This window comes from Colletotrichum fructicola (assembly GCF_000319635.2).
Source record: "Colletotrichum fructicola Nara gc5 chromosome Unknown KSG_Nara_v1_contig09, whole genome shotgun sequence".
Lineage (NCBI taxonomy): Eukaryota > Fungi > Ascomycota > Sordariomycetes > Glomerellales > Glomerellaceae > Colletotrichum > Colletotrichum fructicola.
In genome coordinates, this window is record NW_027094059.1 from 4,035,299 (window position 1) to 4,053,153 (window position 17,855).

The 17,855-nt window shown below is 50.3% G+C and overlaps 6 protein-coding genes across 6 annotated transcripts; 3 read left to right on the plus strand and 3 right to left on the minus strand.

Annotated features, from left to right (window-relative positions):
- Positions 1-2,117: 2,117 nt before the first annotated feature.
- aurR2-0 (Aurofusarin cluster transcription factor aurR2) lies at positions 2,118-4,508 on the minus strand (the record flags this gene model as incomplete). The annotated part of the gene is made up of 5 exons (XM_066153273.1): positions 2,118-2,275; positions 2,322-3,321; positions 3,370-3,858; positions 3,925-4,200; positions 4,389-4,508. 5 exons carry the CDS (start codon positions 4,506-4,508, stop codon positions 2,118-2,120), a joined length of 2,043 nt encoding a protein of 680 aa, XP_066007486.1.
- A 1,222-nt stretch (positions 4,509-5,730) lies between these two features.
- CGGC5_v015500 (putative transcriptional regulatory protein) lies at positions 5,731-8,295 on the minus strand (the record flags this gene model as incomplete). Its single annotated transcript, XM_032024037.1, has 8 exons — positions 5,731-6,283; positions 6,334-6,544; positions 6,603-6,970; positions 7,035-7,119; positions 7,178-7,472; positions 7,537-7,733; positions 7,789-8,034; positions 8,205-8,295. 8 exons carry the CDS (start codon positions 8,293-8,295, stop codon positions 5,731-5,733), a joined length of 2,046 nt encoding a protein of 681 aa, XP_031879191.1.
- Positions 8,296-8,735: 440 nt separating this feature from the next.
- Positions 8,736-11,008, plus strand: RSP5-0 (Flagellar radial spoke protein 5; the record flags this gene model as incomplete). The annotated part of the gene is made up of 11 exons (XM_032024036.2): positions 8,736-8,749; positions 8,833-8,864; positions 8,916-9,147; positions 9,200-9,731; positions 9,784-9,984; positions 10,048-10,224; positions 10,293-10,379; positions 10,440-10,529; positions 10,580-10,666; positions 10,816-10,925; positions 10,984-11,008. The coding sequence occupies 11 exons, from the start codon at positions 8,736-8,738 to the stop codon at positions 11,006-11,008; spliced, it is 1,587 nt and encodes a 528-aa protein (XP_031879192.2).
- Positions 11,009-11,458: 450 nt separating this feature from the next.
- BNA2-0 (Indoleamine 2,3-dioxygenase) lies at positions 11,459-12,824 on the minus strand (the record flags this gene model as incomplete). The annotated part of the gene is made up of 2 exons (XM_032024035.1): positions 11,459-12,451; positions 12,501-12,824. The coding sequence occupies 2 exons, from the start codon at positions 12,822-12,824 to the stop codon at positions 11,459-11,461; spliced, it is 1,317 nt and encodes a 438-aa protein (XP_031879193.1).
- Positions 12,825-13,325: 501 nt separating this feature from the next.
- Positions 13,326-14,907, plus strand: kyn-1 (Kynureninase 1; the record flags this gene model as incomplete). Its single annotated transcript, XM_032024034.1, has 3 exons — positions 13,326-13,512; positions 13,567-13,958; positions 14,017-14,907. 3 exons carry the CDS (start codon positions 13,326-13,328, stop codon positions 14,905-14,907), a joined length of 1,470 nt encoding a protein of 489 aa, XP_031879194.1.
- A 1,588-nt stretch (positions 14,908-16,495) lies between these two features.
- CGGC5_v015504 (uncharacterized protein) lies at positions 16,496-17,206 on the plus strand (the record flags this gene model as incomplete). The annotated part of the gene is made up of 1 exon (XM_032024032.1): positions 16,496-17,206. The coding sequence occupies one exon, from the start codon at positions 16,496-16,498 to the stop codon at positions 17,204-17,206; it is 711 nt and encodes a 236-aa protein (XP_031879157.1).
- Positions 17,207-17,855: the final 649 nt, after the last annotated feature.

The window sequence follows — 17,855 nt, forward strand, 5'->3', positions numbered from 1 at the left end:
TTGAACTATTCCTGGTATGTAGTATTGCCCGGTGCCAAACATTAGAGTCCGCAAATGTGGCGCTGGCGCTCCATAGTCGTACGTCGTTCAACCAAGTTTCCGTCGTGACGAACGATGACCTCGAATCCTGCCATTGTGCACATGAAGCGGTTGTCCGGTACTTCGTCCAGGCATCAACAACCTCAGATCCCGGAGGGGAGACTTGTCGATCTAGGCGGGTGCCACATCTAAGTGAATGGTCTCTAAGTTGGGTCTGATTTAATTGGTCTCCAATCGCCGATTCCGAAAGAGCTTCTCGCGAGAGCCGTGTGCTATCGGCAAACTCGCTCGCACTCGACGGATATGCTTATCAACACAAGAATGGGATTTGTACAAGAGAATGAATGCCGCAGTTGTGATGTAGAATACATGGCATGCGGAAGCTACTCCCAATAGGGATGACTTAAACGTCTTGGTGGCAAAGTGATCATGAGTAGCGGAAGGTCAACCGAAGAAGAGACTTTAGCGGCAGGCGCCGACATTATTCGGTTTAAAACCGTTGTGTGAGCGAAATGCTGCCCAGCTACAAAACAGTCTGTGGAGGCAAAGGCTGCTGCGAATATGAAGTAGAGGCCCTAGATTTGATGGTAGCATAATCAATTCATTTGAGATTTCAATTCGCGCCACACCGTGGTGCGCTGTGCACCTATGGCGGTTCAAACTGAGGTTCCAATTTAAGTCGGATGTTGAATAGGAGATCTAGGAGGCAACATACAGAACCTGAGAATTGGATTGAACTGACCGCAGATGGTTATTTATTCCCTGAATTACACCCGACTTCTAATTGAGAGTGAACAGGGCTTACAGTGTCTTAAACCAAGAAGTCTGCTGACAGGTGTTCCGACCGTTTAGACCTGGGGCCATTTATTGAATTTTATAGATCAAAATTGATCAGTCGTTCAGTGTTATAGAAGGAGTGGATATCTTAAGCTGGGTGTTATTGCAATTTTAGTTTCTTTTGTTCTAGCCTCAGTATTGCGGGTAGTTGGCGCGTCTACAGGTAATCCCTCAGATAGAATTGGCAACCAAGGCAGACATAAGAAGCACTTGTGTGTCCATTTGTTACCGTAGCGTGATTGAAACAGGCGCTGGGATGAACTAGAACGTTTTATTTGCGCCATACACCACATTATGTGGTCTAAAAGCATGCATTTATACATGCTGAGGTCGTTCAAAGCACACATTGCAAGAACGAATGTTTCTTCTTCACATACAATTCTAGTGTGTGACAGGCCGATACCGTCGCTTTTGAGCTATCCCTATACGAAACTCATCTGATAGGCAGAAATTTCTCCAGGACCATCAGGGTGGAAGACTATTAAATCACCGCCAAGACCCACTAAGTCCTCAATTAACAATACAGTGCCTTGAGGAATTACGCGTTTTTGCTTCCAGACGGGCTGCTTGCGTGTTATATCTAGGTCTGCACGAATTTCAGCGAATAAAGTTAGCCTGAAATATGTCACATAAGGTGTCAGGCGAGGAGCTGTTTCACAGAGGCGAGGTTTGCGAGGAGCAATAGTAAAAGACTATGTGAGACAGAGCCAAAACCACCTTAGGAGCAAAGCGAGCCCGCGGTCTGAAGAACTTATATTTGGATAGCTGAATCCATAAAGAGTTTGCCGAAGGATGTCTATTCTAACTCAAACACTTTTGATGTCGTGCATGATAAGCTTTGGCCATGTGCTCGTGTCCAAGATTTTGCCCGGCTCCGTTGCCTCGGGCTGTCAAACTGATCCGAGAACCGATCGGAATCTAAAACTCAACCGAGCCGACTTCTCACTCAGAAAAGTTCGGCCTTATGTGGCAATAAGGAGCCGTTCAAATCACGAAATTTGCAAAAATACAGGTTACGAATTTCAACATATAAACGCAAACTCGCCTACATGTCGTTATTCTGCGCACAACTGGTGCAAAATGTGGTTCTAGCGCAATAATTTGCCAGATTCATTAACCTCTACCCCGAAGCAGGTGATGGGCAGCTTGGCAATTGAAGCATTCATTGGGTACCAGCATGACGAACGATATAAAAGGTTTATTGATTATCAACGCAATTTGCTACCATCCTGTTGGAGTTGTCATGTCAAGGCCTTCGAACGAAGAAAGTTGGCGATTGATGATCTCTTGATCTGGCATCGCCAAAGGGTCCCAAGACGACGCCCCGGCACCAAGATATCGTTGAAAAAGATGTTCCATTGGAGGATGATCTCCTTGATGATGGTCTGCGGCAGTACGACTTCCTTCGGGATGAGATGGAGGTTCCGTACCAGCCCGTGACCTACTCCAGTGAGGCACCATGATCTCGCGGATTCTAGTGACATAGGCGGGTTCGTCTGGCTGAATGCCATGTTCGGCACAGAGACAGTCTTCTCTCATCTTCCACGCTTTCAATACGAATTTTGCGAGTGCTATGTTGTACTCCTGCGAGGGATCAAGGAACTCCGGGTGATACTCATAAACCGCCGGGATCTGTTGCCAGGCGCGCTCAACCAGATTCCCTGAAGTCCGCTGACTCAATTGACCGACCATGAAGATTACCACATCGAACTGGAAAAGAAGCTTCAGGAACCAATGGAATCCTTGGTGCTTATTTGATCTGTAGGCATTGACGTTCTGCTCAGTAGTCATGACTGACCACTTGAAAAGATTGTCTTTGGGTGTTAAGATCTCACTTCCCCACTCTGGCTGTTCCTGAGGAGGGCGTGTGGTTTCTTTGACCTTCTGGAGAATTAGGGCTTTCAAAAGCGAGGCGAATTCGTGCACTGGGCCTGCAGACGGGTCGGAGTTTTTCTCCAAAACTCCATTCAACCGGTCTTGTAGTTGTTTGATGAACGAGCTGATCTGCGCCGATTGAACTTTGCTCTTGCGTCCCGAGCTGAGGGTACTAAGTTCGTTGTACAGCATCAGAGCCTCGATATCAGGTTGTTGCTGGATGCAATGCCCGATCTGGAAGACCAAAAGCGGTATCACCATCTCCGTGGGACCCTCACGCTCCTGATACTTGTCTGTAGCGCCCGGATGCAAGTCTGCATCGTTGAGGTTTTTCGGAAGCTTGCAGTCGCTCGGACGAGGGAGCAGTGATTGGCTCAAACCGGAAATCATGGAAAACTTGCAGTCGAGCATGAATATTTGCCACCAAATGCGGCGCCTCATCTCTGTCTCGAACGGGGGCAGGCCGAGAAGCTCTCCGTCTCGATGGAGACCCATTTTCTGCGCGATCCGCACGCATATGCCGTTCAAGATCCAAGCGCCGTGTATGTTACAGCGGCCTTGGATCGACATCTTGCCGAAGTCAGTAAGCATCAGGCTTGAGACTGAAGAGCGGCTTACCATATGAAGCACGAGCGCCTGAAGAATGGTTATGTCGTGTGATTTGAGAAAGTCGGCGCGCAGCAAGCTTTGCCTGACGCCGGTCGAAAATCTCCGGAAAGCAGCATTGCACGAGGAGCCAAGTATCGCCATGCACTCGTCTTCAGTTAAGGTGACAATTGACATGCTGAAAACTGCAAACATCAGGGCTTCCACATTGTTCGGAAGATGTCCAGGACCACTCGCGGCTTCCACAACAAATGGCTGCAAAGTTGGGGCATGTACGATTTTCGTCAGGGAATTCACCCTTTCCAAGAAGGTCTGCCAGAGCCGAAAGATTTGACTCGCGGTGGGATACAAATTGTCGGGGTGCTGATCAACAGGAGAATCCCCGCCTACAAGCAAGTAATCGCTGTAATCGGGCATGGAAGCTCCAGGGTCCCATTCATGCTGTGGCTCAGGCTCTTGCCCCTCATCCTCCTTTTCAACGAGCTCTTTCATCCCACGCAACTGTAGATCATCAGTCAGCCAGTGTCATGAGCAGACGATGGTGGAAAAGCTTGCCTCTTCGTACACCGTTGCCCAGAGGAAGTTGTCAATGAATCGAACAGAGCCATCTTCGACAATCACCTTGCCAGCGGGTTTCCAGTTGATCTGATTGTTTTCATAGAAAGGAATACTGGACGCTTGAGGCGGTGCTATGGTGCTCTCGTGGTCCAGGGGTTCTTTACTAGCAGCAGCATATTTGGCCAGAAGTTCTTCGCATCGCGCAAGTCTCGCCTGGAGCTCTGCATTTGGACGTCTCCTTTTTCGCACTGGGGCTGGAATACTAGGACTGCACGTTGCTTTGGACTGGTGCCGTGACTGGTAAGCTTCATCGCCAGGGGAAGATCTTGGGCATGGTAAGGAAAGACCAGCGGCGATAAGACAAGGCGGGATCATCGCGCGTCAAGGTGGGCAAAAGAGAGCGCTCCGCCGTTGTTGGCGAACCGCAAGTTTGTGCCGTAATATGCTGAAGCTTGAGGGCAAGAGTGACATACCTTGATGCAGTTCGAGCATGGATACTTCCGGTCGCATTTGACCTTGCGGCGTTGACACAAAACACACGCCAGGGGCCGCGATGACTTGGATGAGGACTTTTCCGATGGAGATGCCGACATGGCGCGCAGGATGTCAACGATGATAGCGACGTGTTGAAAGGAGTACACCGATTAAAATCTGGAGTAATCCGGCATGCCAACAGCGGGGACGGGTATATACAGCAGGCCGGTCGGGAGTCGGTCACAGATCGTCCGATAGGCGATATTTCCCAAGGCAGGAATCCCTCCTTGCTGGTCCTGCTCTCGCACTTGTAGGTGTGCGTATCATTAGAAGCTGCAACTTTGGGCGTTGCTGTCGTGTGCACGCAGTGCAGTAGGGAACATTGGCTGCCTACAAGCCGGTGAGACGTATCTGTGAAAAGGGGGCTGGGAACCTTAAGATCCAATCTGTGCCCTAGCTCGGCGGCACGCTCGGCTTCGAATGCCTGTCTCAGTACAGGCGCGTGTACGACACGGTGACGCTATGGCGCAATTCCCAATTAGATCATACGCCTACGTAGTCTCTGGCAGCGATAGAGCAGAACCGAACCTAGCACTTTGTAGCGCTTTGCTGCTTAGAGGGCCGCGCATGGGATTGCAACAGGTCCGTGGGCCACAGGGCGGTCGACTGTTCAAGGTCTGCTTGTCTTCGAAGTCCAGTAGTCCACACTGCTAGGCGAAACATGCCTAACAGATGAACTGCTAGGCAAGCACGAAAACTTTGCCTTACTTAACTGCCTGCAATAGATTCCGCCGGCGGTCTGAGAACAGCGAGAAATCACCGTAATTGATGCTTACGACTCACCTACGAATGGGAAAGACCCAGCCAACTTGAAACCTGTCTGAACTTTCTTCCCAAGCCTCTCGTTCGTTATGGACACTAATTGCAACTGGCCAATGCCATTGCTATGCATGCTGTCGCCTTGCTCGGGCTTGTCTTTGATCGGCAAAAACCCACTTCGTCGGACAAAAAGCTCTCTCTCGCAGTCTCGCTTAAACTCTGTTCAAATTTACAGAGTCAGTGCCATGCTTGCGACATCAGCAAATCCAATCACGCTGGGTGTTCTTTTTCGTATTGCTCGTACTAAATGTACTTAAAATACAGTAGACCTTGCAGCCTGGGCCTTTCCAAACCCCAGATTCTGAGCCAAGATATGCCAAATTGGCCAATACGTACATCACTTGAGAGCCCCCCCTCCAAGGTCATCTGATGCTCAAATCGTGCTAATTTCGGCCGTACATAAAGAAGGCTGTAATAATAGCTTGTTTTGACTTTTCAGGTTGGAAGGCCTAAACTATGAGTCTATATGTAGGGACCAAGATCGATGTGACCGTCCCCATCGAGAAGCTGGAACAAATTAAGGTCTCCAAATCCATGATCTCCGTCATTCCTCCCGTCAGGAATTGACAAATCTGGTGTCCTCGGGAGCGAGTTTGACAGAGTCAAAAACGAGGTATCCATGTCTGCGAAAGACGGCGAGCCTAGGCCCAAAAAGCCAGAGACGGAATTTGTCTTGACCGCCGATTGGCGGTCTTGGCCCAGTCCCGGAACAACATCATGAGCAGAAGAATGGACGATTTGCTCAGATTCCACGTTATCCCTCGGTACTAGCCCAAACAACTGTGACGAGCTTTCCGTCCTCTGAAGCCGTTCCTCAAGCTCCTTCTTTTCGAGGTAATCTAGTGCAGCATTTAGAAGCGACTTTGCAATGAGAGAGTACTGCGAAGCATGGGCATCTTTCTTTGCGAAGTGCTCTAGTACCATAATTGCGTTCCGCGTGTACTTTTCGAGGATGCGGCCGAAGGAGCCCAGTAAGCCAACGCCCAGGATAAGAGAGGAAGCAAAGAGCCACGACCTAGTCAACCTCAGCGGCGTGCAACAATCTATTCAAGCCTCAATACTCACACGATGAGTGGCATTTGTCCATTTAGGTATTGCCTCTCAGTCAAGCCAACTAGTATGTCGACCATAAAGCTTGCTGCATCTATGCAAGCATCGGCGAGCTTCGATTTGCCGGAGACCAGACCGGATCGATTGGTCGAGCCACCGGCTGATCCTTCCGTCAAGCGCTTGTGAAGCTCGTACATAAGAAACGGTCGCGAGACTAGAATCACAGCTGAGAAGTGTAAGCTAAGCGGTGAACTGACTCAGCCGTCGAAGGACGATGAGCTTACCGTAATAGTATGAGCATAATACTTGGCAAGCACCGGTGACCTTGCTTGGGTCCTCCCCGTCCACCGATTTGGACACAACGTCTTTCAATCGTTGAAGCCACCGGACAGACCAATCCCGCAGCTGTCTTGAAATACCCTCTGTCAACTGGTAGGAGACCTTTTTCCGCGAATACACTTCGACGACAATACCTTCAGTAATGAGAAATATTTGAGCTGAGGCATTGAGAAGATCGAAGGCCTCTTGTCCAGTTGTATCATCCGCATCGCGGTATGGAACGCTACAGTCAACATCAGACGTTGCTGGCGGCCTGCCCATAGATGTACTTAGAAAGAGATCCAGCACACGCAAACTCTTCCACAAACGATCTCTGTGGTCATGTCTTGTCAGCGAAACAAGTCGTCAAAGAGACAGGTCCTGTCAAGCTGCCTTACCGCTCTTTTTGAATGTCGGGCCCAAAACGAGAGTTGATTTCTGTGCGGTGTATCCCGATAGAATATGCTGCCCTTACCGCGATTCCTTTTCAAAGTATCAGTCCAGACTTCTTCGTTAAGTTTTATCCCTGAGATCATCTAACCAAAGAACAAGAATGCCCCATTCATCTGGCAAGAACCTAACATGTACAGAGTGACCAGAATAAAGGTCTGGATAGTGGGGACGTTGATGTTGCCACTGAGATTGGTGAGTGCCGTGTTGCGCGCATACTCGAAGTAAGAAGATGCCAAATCTTCTTCTGCAGACTGATATCCTATAGCAAGAACTAGGTAGAAAGCTGCGGAAGCAACGTCTTGTGATCTATGGTCTCGTTGAGCCCAGGCACACACCTCGTTCACGAGGCGAGCGTCATCGAATAGGTCAACCAAACCACTAGTCTACATTGGAGTTATAATCATTGATCAACTGGAAGTCAAGCTGGTGGAGTTCAAATCGTCTTACAACGGCACGGTATGTGGTAATCGCTTGAGGAATGGTACCCGGGTGAAGGACAGGCTCGCCATTGCCGGAATAATGCGCAGGTGGTCGAAAAGAGGGATTTTCCGTTTGATGAGCGAAGACGTGAGGGTCTACTCGAGTGTTGACAAGTTGCCGTACTGTTTGGAAGAAAGATAATGGCGCACAATCTCCAATAAAAACTGGCGAGGTTTCATTAACTCGTGAAGACGTCAAATTAGGGGAGACGAGGCATACTTAGCTTGCCTTGAGCATCACACAGCAGGCGCGCTTCACGAGGAACCTCCGTCTCCTCCTCCGCCAAAGAATCGTGGCCAGCCTCCGTTGCAACATTAGCCTGATCGGCGCCGTTGTGCACAGACGGTGACGGTGTTCTTGGAGTTGGCGCCGGAGCTCGTCGTCTCTGCTGTGGTGAGTATCGACAAGTTGCTGGACGCTGGCGTCTCAAACAGTAGCTACATGGCAACTTTCCATCGCATTTGACTATTCTCGTGGTTAGATACATGCCCTGATTTATCGGAGAAAACATCTCAAGCAGAGTGCGTCCTAGCAACATAGCCGTTGAATCCATTTGCAATTGCCATCTGCATCTGTGTGCTGCTCGCCGTAGGACTTGAGCAGCATCAGGAAAGCATAATGTTAGGGGCAGGTACCTTTTCTTGCTTTGCAGCTGTCGCAAGCATTCGCGACCCTTGTGCGAACATAAGTGTGCGGCGATGCCTCCCGCACCGAGACATCATCCATTCTGGTGCAACCGCCGATATCCCTTGGAGTAAAGTCGAATCGCGGAAGAAGGAAGATCGGACGCGGAGCAAGAAAGCCAATTGCCGAGGGGTCAAGGTTTTCCGCACTGCAACTGTGGTGACGCTAAACCTTGTCGGGCTTCCGGGAGGGTGTACGTGAGCAACTCATGACGGCAGTGCTCACAGTAGTTCCGCGCAACGACACGTTATCGGATGCACTGTGCTTGCCATGTCGAAACGCGAACCCCCCGGTTTGATCCTCGGATCCTGCAATTCCTTGTCCGCCCACACACAACTCGGCTTACTCTTGCAATACTCCCAGCAACCCGGCCGCTCACAGCCGCATGCTGTGTGGCTCTCGTGACCCGTAGACCGCAAACGTCGACGCATTCTGTTACGTGAGCACATCCGAAACCGCCCGGAGGCGGAAGACGGCCCACCATGGCTGGACATGTGTGAGTGCATCCGATACTCTTCTTGTGCCTCTACTGTCTGCAGGTGCAGAGCAGGAAGAAACTAACTTAGTTCGTGCTTTTAGGGACATGATGGACGACGTCCTTATTTCAAATTGTACGCCAGGCTGTGGAATATAGCTTCGCCTGTGCTGACAGCCGTCCCAAGTAACACCGGCCCTGCTTCGATCGTCCCTGCGACTAGTCATTTCCCAAGGCCCTTCGACCCAGAATATCTTCGTGAAGCATGTGCAAACCAGACTAGCTGAATCTCCTGTGTCATTTCCACGTATACATGCCCTTTTGGGCGATGACGGCGGGCTTTCTGGGTCATTTCTTGAATATTTGAATTGGAACAGATGCCTCTTCTCTGCCAAATTACCCAAGCAGTCGCTGCCAAAGTAAGTTTCACCTGCTGTGTATGTTGTTGAGGTTTTGCTTACTTGCCAAAAGTCTCGCAAAAATCATCCAGGCAATGACTGTCGTGAAAGATGAAAATCCATACCCAGCAGAGGCTCTAGAATCATCGTTGCAGATGATTGACGGCGACATCGTCCAGGCCATACAGGCTTTGAAGGAGATTCAACCAAGTCCCGAGCCAGACCTCGAGCACCAACTCCGCCATCTGATTCTTGCATTGGAGAATTACAAGCGGGTGCATGATAGTAGGGACTCTGAGTGTGCGGAATATCCCTTTAATCGCAGTGAGCGGCAGGTGAAAGACGCGCTTGTGGCGCTGTTCCCAGAATGCATGTCGGCCACAGCTCCTAGGTCACGCGCCAAAACGCTCATGTCACTGAAGATTGCAACCAAACCTGATTTTGAGACCTTTTATCTTGGGCCGTATGAGTTTCCCAGAATATTGAATGGTCTATGGCAGCTTTCATCCGCAGCGTGGGGAAGCGGAAGTACTAGCAGGCAAGAAGAAGAGCTAGTCCATCTTGTGCAGGCGGGCTTCACGGCAGCAGACATGGCTGACCACTATGTTCGTATTATTCCGAGTCTTCCTACTTCCTAAACTGACTGGATATCTCTAGGGTGATGCTGAGCTAGTCTACGGCGCCTTCAGGAACCGGTTGTCGCCAAGTGTTAGGTCACAGGTTCTTGCTGCAACAAAATGGTGCGTGTTTGCACCTCCTACGGAGGCTGTCACAGCGAAATTTGTCCTGGATGCTGTAAAAGAGAGGTATCGACGACTTGGAGGCAGGATTGAATTGCTTCAGCTTCACTGGCACGACGTAAGTTCGGACTCGAGTTGCGCTGCGGTCTTTTACATGTAGCTCATACCATCGCTGCATCAGTATTCTTCAAAAGAATATCTTAGCATACTGGTTGAACTAGTCCGTCTCACAGCGGTCTACCCGAACCTGGTATCAACAATCGGACTCTGCAACTTCGATGCGGAACACACCGTCGAAGCCTGCGAGTATCTGATAGCAAAGACCGGTTCTGTCGGAGTTGTTTCAAATCAAGTTCAGGTCTGTGACTTTCGTCTTGATTCCATTGGATACTCTTAGGTATCTTGCTAAAAGCCCCAACCCTACAGTTTTCGGTGCTCGACTCCAGACCAATTCACTTGATGGTCGGTGTTTGCCAAAAATACGGGCTGAATCTCCTGACGTATGGTTCCCTGGTAAGTGCCAGACAGATTGCTAACTCGCTTATGTCAGTTCAAGATGACGAATCTCAGAAGTGTGGCGGATTTCTATCGGCTCAGTGGCTTGGGAAACCTGCCACTGATATCTATGCAGAATCAGCGAAGCTGACGCCGTCACAAAGAAAGGTAAGCACGAGAAGAACGAAAAGCCGAATTAGCTGATAGGCCCTCTGAAGTATCACGACATGATCATGCACTGGGGAACTTGGCGAGACTTCCAGGACTTGCTAGAGATTCTTTCGACGGTGGCCCAAGAGCACAGGGTGAGTATTTCAAATATAGCAGCTCGCTGGGTTCTCCAGCAGCCGACTGTTGGAGCGATCATTGTAGGGACACGGCTTGGGATTTCTAGCCACGTCGAGGAAAACCTCGCGACGTTCGGATTTAACTTGAGCGACTGGGATCTCGATAGGATCAATGTCATGGCACTGGGATCGAATCGTACGAGAACCAGGCGGCTATTCACAAGCATCGGGGACTGTGGCACCGAATATCGAAATGGCCATTAGTTGCTGCGTTCATGTATGGCGAGCTTGTCAAGATTCACACGATGGAGCACTAATTAGTAATGAGTGAAAAGACTCCTGCTCATTGGCGAGGCTTGAACCTTTGCTAAGCGTGACAGCTATGCCTTTAAATCAACAAATAAGACGTGGCATGCTATTTTAGATTAACTCACTAATACTAGGCAGTGAACAAGTTGGTTGGTCATGATGATGTTAGATGTCATTGGTGTAGTTAGCGATTCGGCGTCCATGGATTCCTGAAAAACCCGATGCCGCTCGGATCATGTGGGCTCGCATGGGTACTACAGTGTAGAGCACAGACACTTCCGACATCCGCACTCTCTTCCGCACACACAAATTTCAACCCAGAACGCCTCTCGGATGCGACTTTCCCCATTAGTGGATCAGTCAGCTCCTGAATGGAGCATCCAGGTTACACGCGGAACAGAATTCTTCATCCCCTTGCATTAGTTTGGTATTTGTCTAAACCGCCATGCTTATGTCGTCAATCGCTATATGGATATCACAAACTTTGTCTCAAAGCAAAAATCACTTCTTCCGCCCTTGGTCCAGCTGCCCTGCCTGCAAGGTCTCGTCCCTCGTTTGCTTCAAAAACGGCATCAATGCTGTGCCGCCCGTCCCCGTAAGCTGGTCATCTTTGGTAGCAGACGCACTGGCCAAGTCAACCTTGGCGGCATTGTAGGCCTTCTTGGATGGCAGAACAATGTACCGTGTGACGATCTGCAAATGCTTGTTTCTGAACTCCGTCATGGTCTTTGTCGCGTTCTGGTATGCGTCGCGAAATCTCTCCTGCTGCGGCGTGGACGCAGGGAGCTTGGCAAACTCGCGGATGCTACCCATACGAGTAACATGCTCCAAGAAGCGTTTGTGAGGTCCCGGCATATAGTCACGCACTTCCTCGTGGAATGCGGGTGTGCCCTTCTGAGCGGGTGCGGTCTTACTCGCATGAGGGTTGCTGTTGCCTTCCGACTTGTGTTCCACACCCATGAGAATATCGAGAAACTGGATGAGAGAGCTCTGGCCGTTACTGCCACCTCTGAGCTGTTGCCAGCTACCACGACCATCTCCTTCGTCGTAGAACACGCCATTCGGTAGCCCTGCTGCTGCCATATTCTTGCTGCCGGCAAGGTATGGACGAATTTCATAGAAGAAAACCATCGGATCGCAATGTTCGTACATGCGTTCCAGCAGAGCACCGATCTTTCGGATATTTTCCGACAAGCCCTCGAGAGCCGTAGTGATTGTGGCGTAGCCTCTTGTCTTGATTGATTCCAGGGCGTTCAACATATCTGTCATAATGCGAGCGCCTTGTGCCTCCATAGCTACCGACACTAGGTAGAACCAAGCCTCGTCCTTGGTACCGGTAAAAGTGTGAAGGGATTCCAATGATTCGAGATCGGTAAAGTCGTCGGTAGTCGACAAGAAGTTCCACAAATTGAGGCCAGCGTAGGTGGCAACCGGGGGGACTTCCAAATGCCTGGATACCTCCAAGAGGGGGATCGAGACTGAGGGGGGCAGAATCTAGGCACTTATTAGAAAGGTCCTGTTTTGGATGCCACGACTTCCTTACCTCCTCGGCCTTTTCTCCACCCCAAACATAGGCATGCGTGAAGAAGGTCAAGATCACGTATGCTCTCCTCCATTCGGCCTCGTTCATGAGCATGTCTGTGCTCAAGACTGAGAGAGCATCGACCTCCTGTCGCAACTTCCCAGCCTTAAGCAGTTGCGGGAGATGTTGGATGATCTTTTCCCATGGCGCATAGTACGAATTTGGAAGTACTTTGAGCGGCGCGTCTGCGGGAAGGAAACCGTTCTGAGTAATAGCATATTTCTCGAATGAAAACACGTCTTCCGGCGATTGTTCCGCTGACACTGGGAGGGCGTGGGGCGACATTGCAACTAGCGAAGGCCGTGAAACAGGCGATACAAGAAGAGACGGAAGTCAAATTGAAAGCTTCGAGAATGGCTGACTAGAGTGTGAGTAAGTTGGTTGTGAGGGAGAGAAGAGAGACAAGGTCAATGCGAGTCAGGGAACAACTAGATGAAGAAGTATTTCCTCAACGTCTTCCACAAACCTGTTCCCATCGCCTATCACCTGTCCATTTGTCGCGGACCCGACTGAGGGATCTCGTCATCCTATCCGGTGTAAGTGGGCCAAACCGAGACCCGTCGGCTACATGCGGAAGCAATGAATCGGAGACGGAAACGGATCGCGGAAGATGGTGGGGCCGTGCGTCAAGTTTGCGGAATGACGATGCGCGCTATCTTGGGGGTCTTGGGGCGGCGTCGGGTACAAAGACGAGTAAAACGCCCAGGCTACCGTGCAGCTTGTGCCACAATTGCGAATTTTCGATTCATCAAGCAGTCAAAAACATACTCTCTCGTACGATTCGCCATGGAGTTTGCCGCCTTTGCAGAACAGATCCGGTCCGGCCATCCGGCCAAGTTCCCCACGAATGCCAACACTGCCGAGTATGCTCAGCAACTCGATGCACAAGACAAGCTCAGGCATCTCCGCGATGAGTTCATCATCCCAACCAAGGATTCTTTGAAGAAGAAGGAGTTGAACGGCACATATCCTAGTGAGTTTTCATTTGAGAATTTTGTGGGAGACAGGGCTCTGACCAACTCGACAGACAAGCAGGCCGTGAACGGCCACGTAAACGGCGTCAATGGTGTTCCCTCGTCAAATGATGACGATACTTCATCTGTCTACTTTTGCGGAAACTCTCTCGGAGTTCCCCCCAAGGCAGTTAAGGAATATGTCAATGCTCAGTTAGAGACATGGGCTTCGATAGGCGTCAATGGCCACTTCAATGGACTTGGCAACTCACCTCTGGTCTGCTGGCAGGACATGGCTGAGGATGTTGCGAAGAAGAGCGCCCCTATCGTGGGCGGTCTTCCTGAGGAGGTTGTCATGATGAACACCTTGACGGCGAACCTGCACTTCCTGCTGGCAAGCTTTTACCGCCCGACAGAAAAGAAGCACAAGATAATTCTGGAATGGAGGCCTTTCCCCAGCGACCATGTAAGAAACTTCCCTTTCCTAAAACCCAGCTGTCAGGTGAATACTCACATGGAAGCAGTACGTTATTGAGTCTCAAATCCAGTGGCATGGTTTGGACCCGGCCAAGTCGATGGTGCAGATTCAACCCGACGAGAATTTCTACATCTCAACGGAGTTGATACTGAAGACCATTGATGAGCATGCCGAAGAGACAGCCCTGCTTCTACTTCCTGGAATCCAATACTACAGTGGCCAACTTTTCGATATTCCCCGCATTACCGAATACGCCCAGTCAAAGGGACTCGTGGTCGGTTGGGACTTGGCACATGCCGCGGGCAACGTCGAGCTGAAGCTCCACGACTGGAATGTTGACTTTGCAGCATGGTGTACCTACAAGTACCAGAATGCGGGTCCTGGTGCCATGGCTGGTGCATTCGTCCATGAGAGACATGGGAGGGTTGACACAAGTGAAGGCAAGCCCAAGTTCCGTCACAGACTGACGGGATGGTACGGAGGTGATAAGTCGGTGCGGTTCAACATGGACAACAACTTTTTGCCCACAGTAGGCGCCGGTGGCTTCCAGGTGTCGAATCCTTCGGCTCTCGACCTTGCCGCGCTCTCTGGCGCCTTGTCTGTGTTCGAGAAGACGTCCATGTCTGACCTGAGGACAAAGTCTCTTGTTCTTACGGCATATGCAGAGCACCTGCTTGATGGCATTCTCGCGGACGACACTGGAAGTGAGCCATCATTCCGCGTCATTACGCCACGCAATGCACATGAGAGAGGTGCGCAGCTTAGCGTACTGCTCAAGGACGGGCTGTTGGATCGTGTAGTTGATGAATTTGCGACCGCGGGCGTGGTGTGTGATAAGAGAAAGCCAGGCGTCATTCGTGTGGCTCCAGTGCCTCTCTACTGCACATTCCACGATGTGTGGAGATTCATGGACACACTGAGAAAAGCTATTGCTTAATATAGTCTAATGTAATACAAAGAGCAAGTCATATGAAAACCAACTATCTTCACTTCACCGGGGCTTTTGTCGTGTGCATATTTTGAAGTCTTGGGCGCCTTACCAGCATGACCCCTTGGGCTTCCTAGTTGCGCGAAAGCATCCTGTCCAGCCGTCCGTGCATACGAAGCATTTGGGGCTCTCATCGTTGCAGCGCATATGTTTGTATTCGACCGCACGATTCCTGTTGGTATTTAAGTGATTGCGAGGCCTCGGGTTGTAGAAGTTCATCCTCAGTCTATGTTCCGAATCAATTGAGGAACTTCAACTTAATTTGCCCCATTGGAATGCTAAAGAGCTCAGTACAACTTAAGAAATTGACGACTTGGTGTGTAGGATGGTGAAAGACGATATAAAGCACCAGCTAAACATCCATCATGTTGCTAGCAATACCTGAGTGTGATCAATCGCAAGAAAATGAGAATGAGGGTGGTCCGGCCCGGCATGGGGTCTTCATAGAGAACTTTTGGGGAAGACCTAGATATCCATGAATGACATTGCCGTCTGCTGACGTAGAACACAGCACAGTCTACGCTGGAGTTGAGCTACTATAGACGACTATGCCAAGCACAGCAATCTTTTGCTCGAAAGTGGATCTTTCGAGCCAATGTGATAGCAGGCACCTGTCTGAATGCAGAATCGATTTGCGTAATGGCATATTATCAACTTGTCGGAAGAGCCAAGATGGATGGACGAAGACGGTAATAAGAGTCGCAAAGCATTTTCAAGTCGCTCTGCCGAGTTATCAACAAAGAGAGTTTGGCTTTGCGGCTCTGGGAGTCCAAAGCCAGTTACGTGATGATATCGCCATCAATCACTTGACGGATCCGACGGTCTTCTTGTTGGCGAACTAGCAGCATGTCGTTAGCCGCAATGACGGCAGAGGCAAATTACTACTAGCGTTGACTTGCATCGGGAGCCAAACCCTCGCGGGCCGAAGGATCGAGGCGGTGGGCTGGAAAACGAAAACGGCAGGCTGAGACCCTAACGACAAACGAACAACGGGGGGAGAAGACCCCGACCTGGAATCTCTCATCTGCCTAGACAGATCCAGACTCAATTCAACGCTAAGTCCTGTCTGTGGGTCGGATACTCCACACCTCGACTTTGCTTTACGGATGGCTGAATGCGGGTTTCAATCCCTTGGCTGTAATCTGAAAACGGTTATGACCCCAATCGGGCCGCCTCTTGCGTAGGAAAAAAGGCCCCTCCAGCCCAGAAACAGCAACCGAGTAGTCGGTAAACTCAGGGTCAGAAATCCCAACGCTGAAGTGATTCAGTGACAAGTGAGACACGGCGAGACATTGCGGCGAAGGATCAATGGTAAAGGTGACGATGGTAGCGACTTGGAGACAACATACATCAAGCGAAAAATAATAAATAGCGACCAAATGCTTCACTTCAAAAAAATCTTTATCGCACCACAATCCAATCAACTCAACACCAACAAATCATCACATCCAAGCTTTTGCACTATATTACCCTGATACTTTTGACTCCGATCTTCTTTGGCCCAGAAACACTCGAAATAACCGCCGAATACATCAAAATGCGTTTCACCTACGTCCTCGCCATCTTTGCATCTGCCACTGCAACCTCAGCACTCCCGCTTTCTATCCTTAATGGTCTCTTCGGCACTAGCCCAACGGCCAACTCATTGGTGCAGAGTTTGGGAGCTGTAAACACCGAGCTTGTTAAGTTGAACGTCAGCCTTGCCGGGCTCAACTCAGCAAACTTGCAATCTCAGGCCACTGGTAGTGGAAGCAATGTCAACGATTTAGTCAACAAAGTTCTTGGACCTGTTCTGCAATCGCTCACTGGGAATGGTGGTCTTCAGACTGCATACACCACTGCTTTGAGCCAGCTTGCCACTCTGAACAGCCAAGGCATCACTCTTCCGCAAGCCCAAGCTGCTCAGGTTGCCAGCGCTCTCACCACCTACCAGACTCTGTTGCCCCAGGTGTTGGGTCAACTCCAGGCCGCCCAGCCTGCGATTACTACGGCATCGGGAAGTGGTCTTCTTGGGTTGGTACAGAACCTTCTCGGCGGGAGCTTGGTCGGCAGCACCGGCGGCACTGCTACTCCGGTCAGCACTGTTCAAAACTGGCTCTCAACTACCCTCAACAACAACGGCAACCTCCTCGGTGCAGTCGGCACTATTCTCCAGCGAGTGCAGCCTACAATCCAGTCCACTCTTCAACAGGTTACCGACCTTCTTCAGGGACTCATCCGGGCCCAAGTCACCGTTTACAGCGCCTAATCGAACAATCAGCAAAACAAAACTTCTGAACGCGATATAATGAGACTGGATTCTCTCGGCAACGACTCAAGGAATTAATGTGGATGGAAAATTAATATGGGAATTTGGCTGGGACATAATAGGCTGGTGTTGGGAATAACACATCGACGAGAAGCTACTAACGACAATCTTTCATAACGACAATCATTCATCGTAATCTTAATAATGGAACTGACTTTCTTTTTATTTAATGCTACCACTACTTGCCTGTTGAATCTTTGCTGTGCTCCCCATTGGATCGTAGCGCCTCAATCTCGATCTTGCTTGGTCGAAATGCCAAGGTACGTCACTGAGACCTGCACGGCCATTTGCGGCCAAGCGAACTGCGCGGTTGACGCACTTTCCAGCCGAGGCCGTTGGGGGCTGGGTCAGCAGAGCGTTTTCCGCCTATCGCTGGCCGTTGCGCTGTGGTACAGGATGCCTGGCTGGGGCTAGCGCACAGAACAGGCTGGTCAGACGACAGCGCGCAACGCCAGCGCATGACGTCACGAGCAGCTCAGCGGCCGCCTGGTATTAAATGCGTTGTTCTGCAACACTCAACTCGACACGAGCTGCACACCATATCTCTCGCCTTTACCCCGCCTTCACAGCCAATACTCGACCCCAGAAA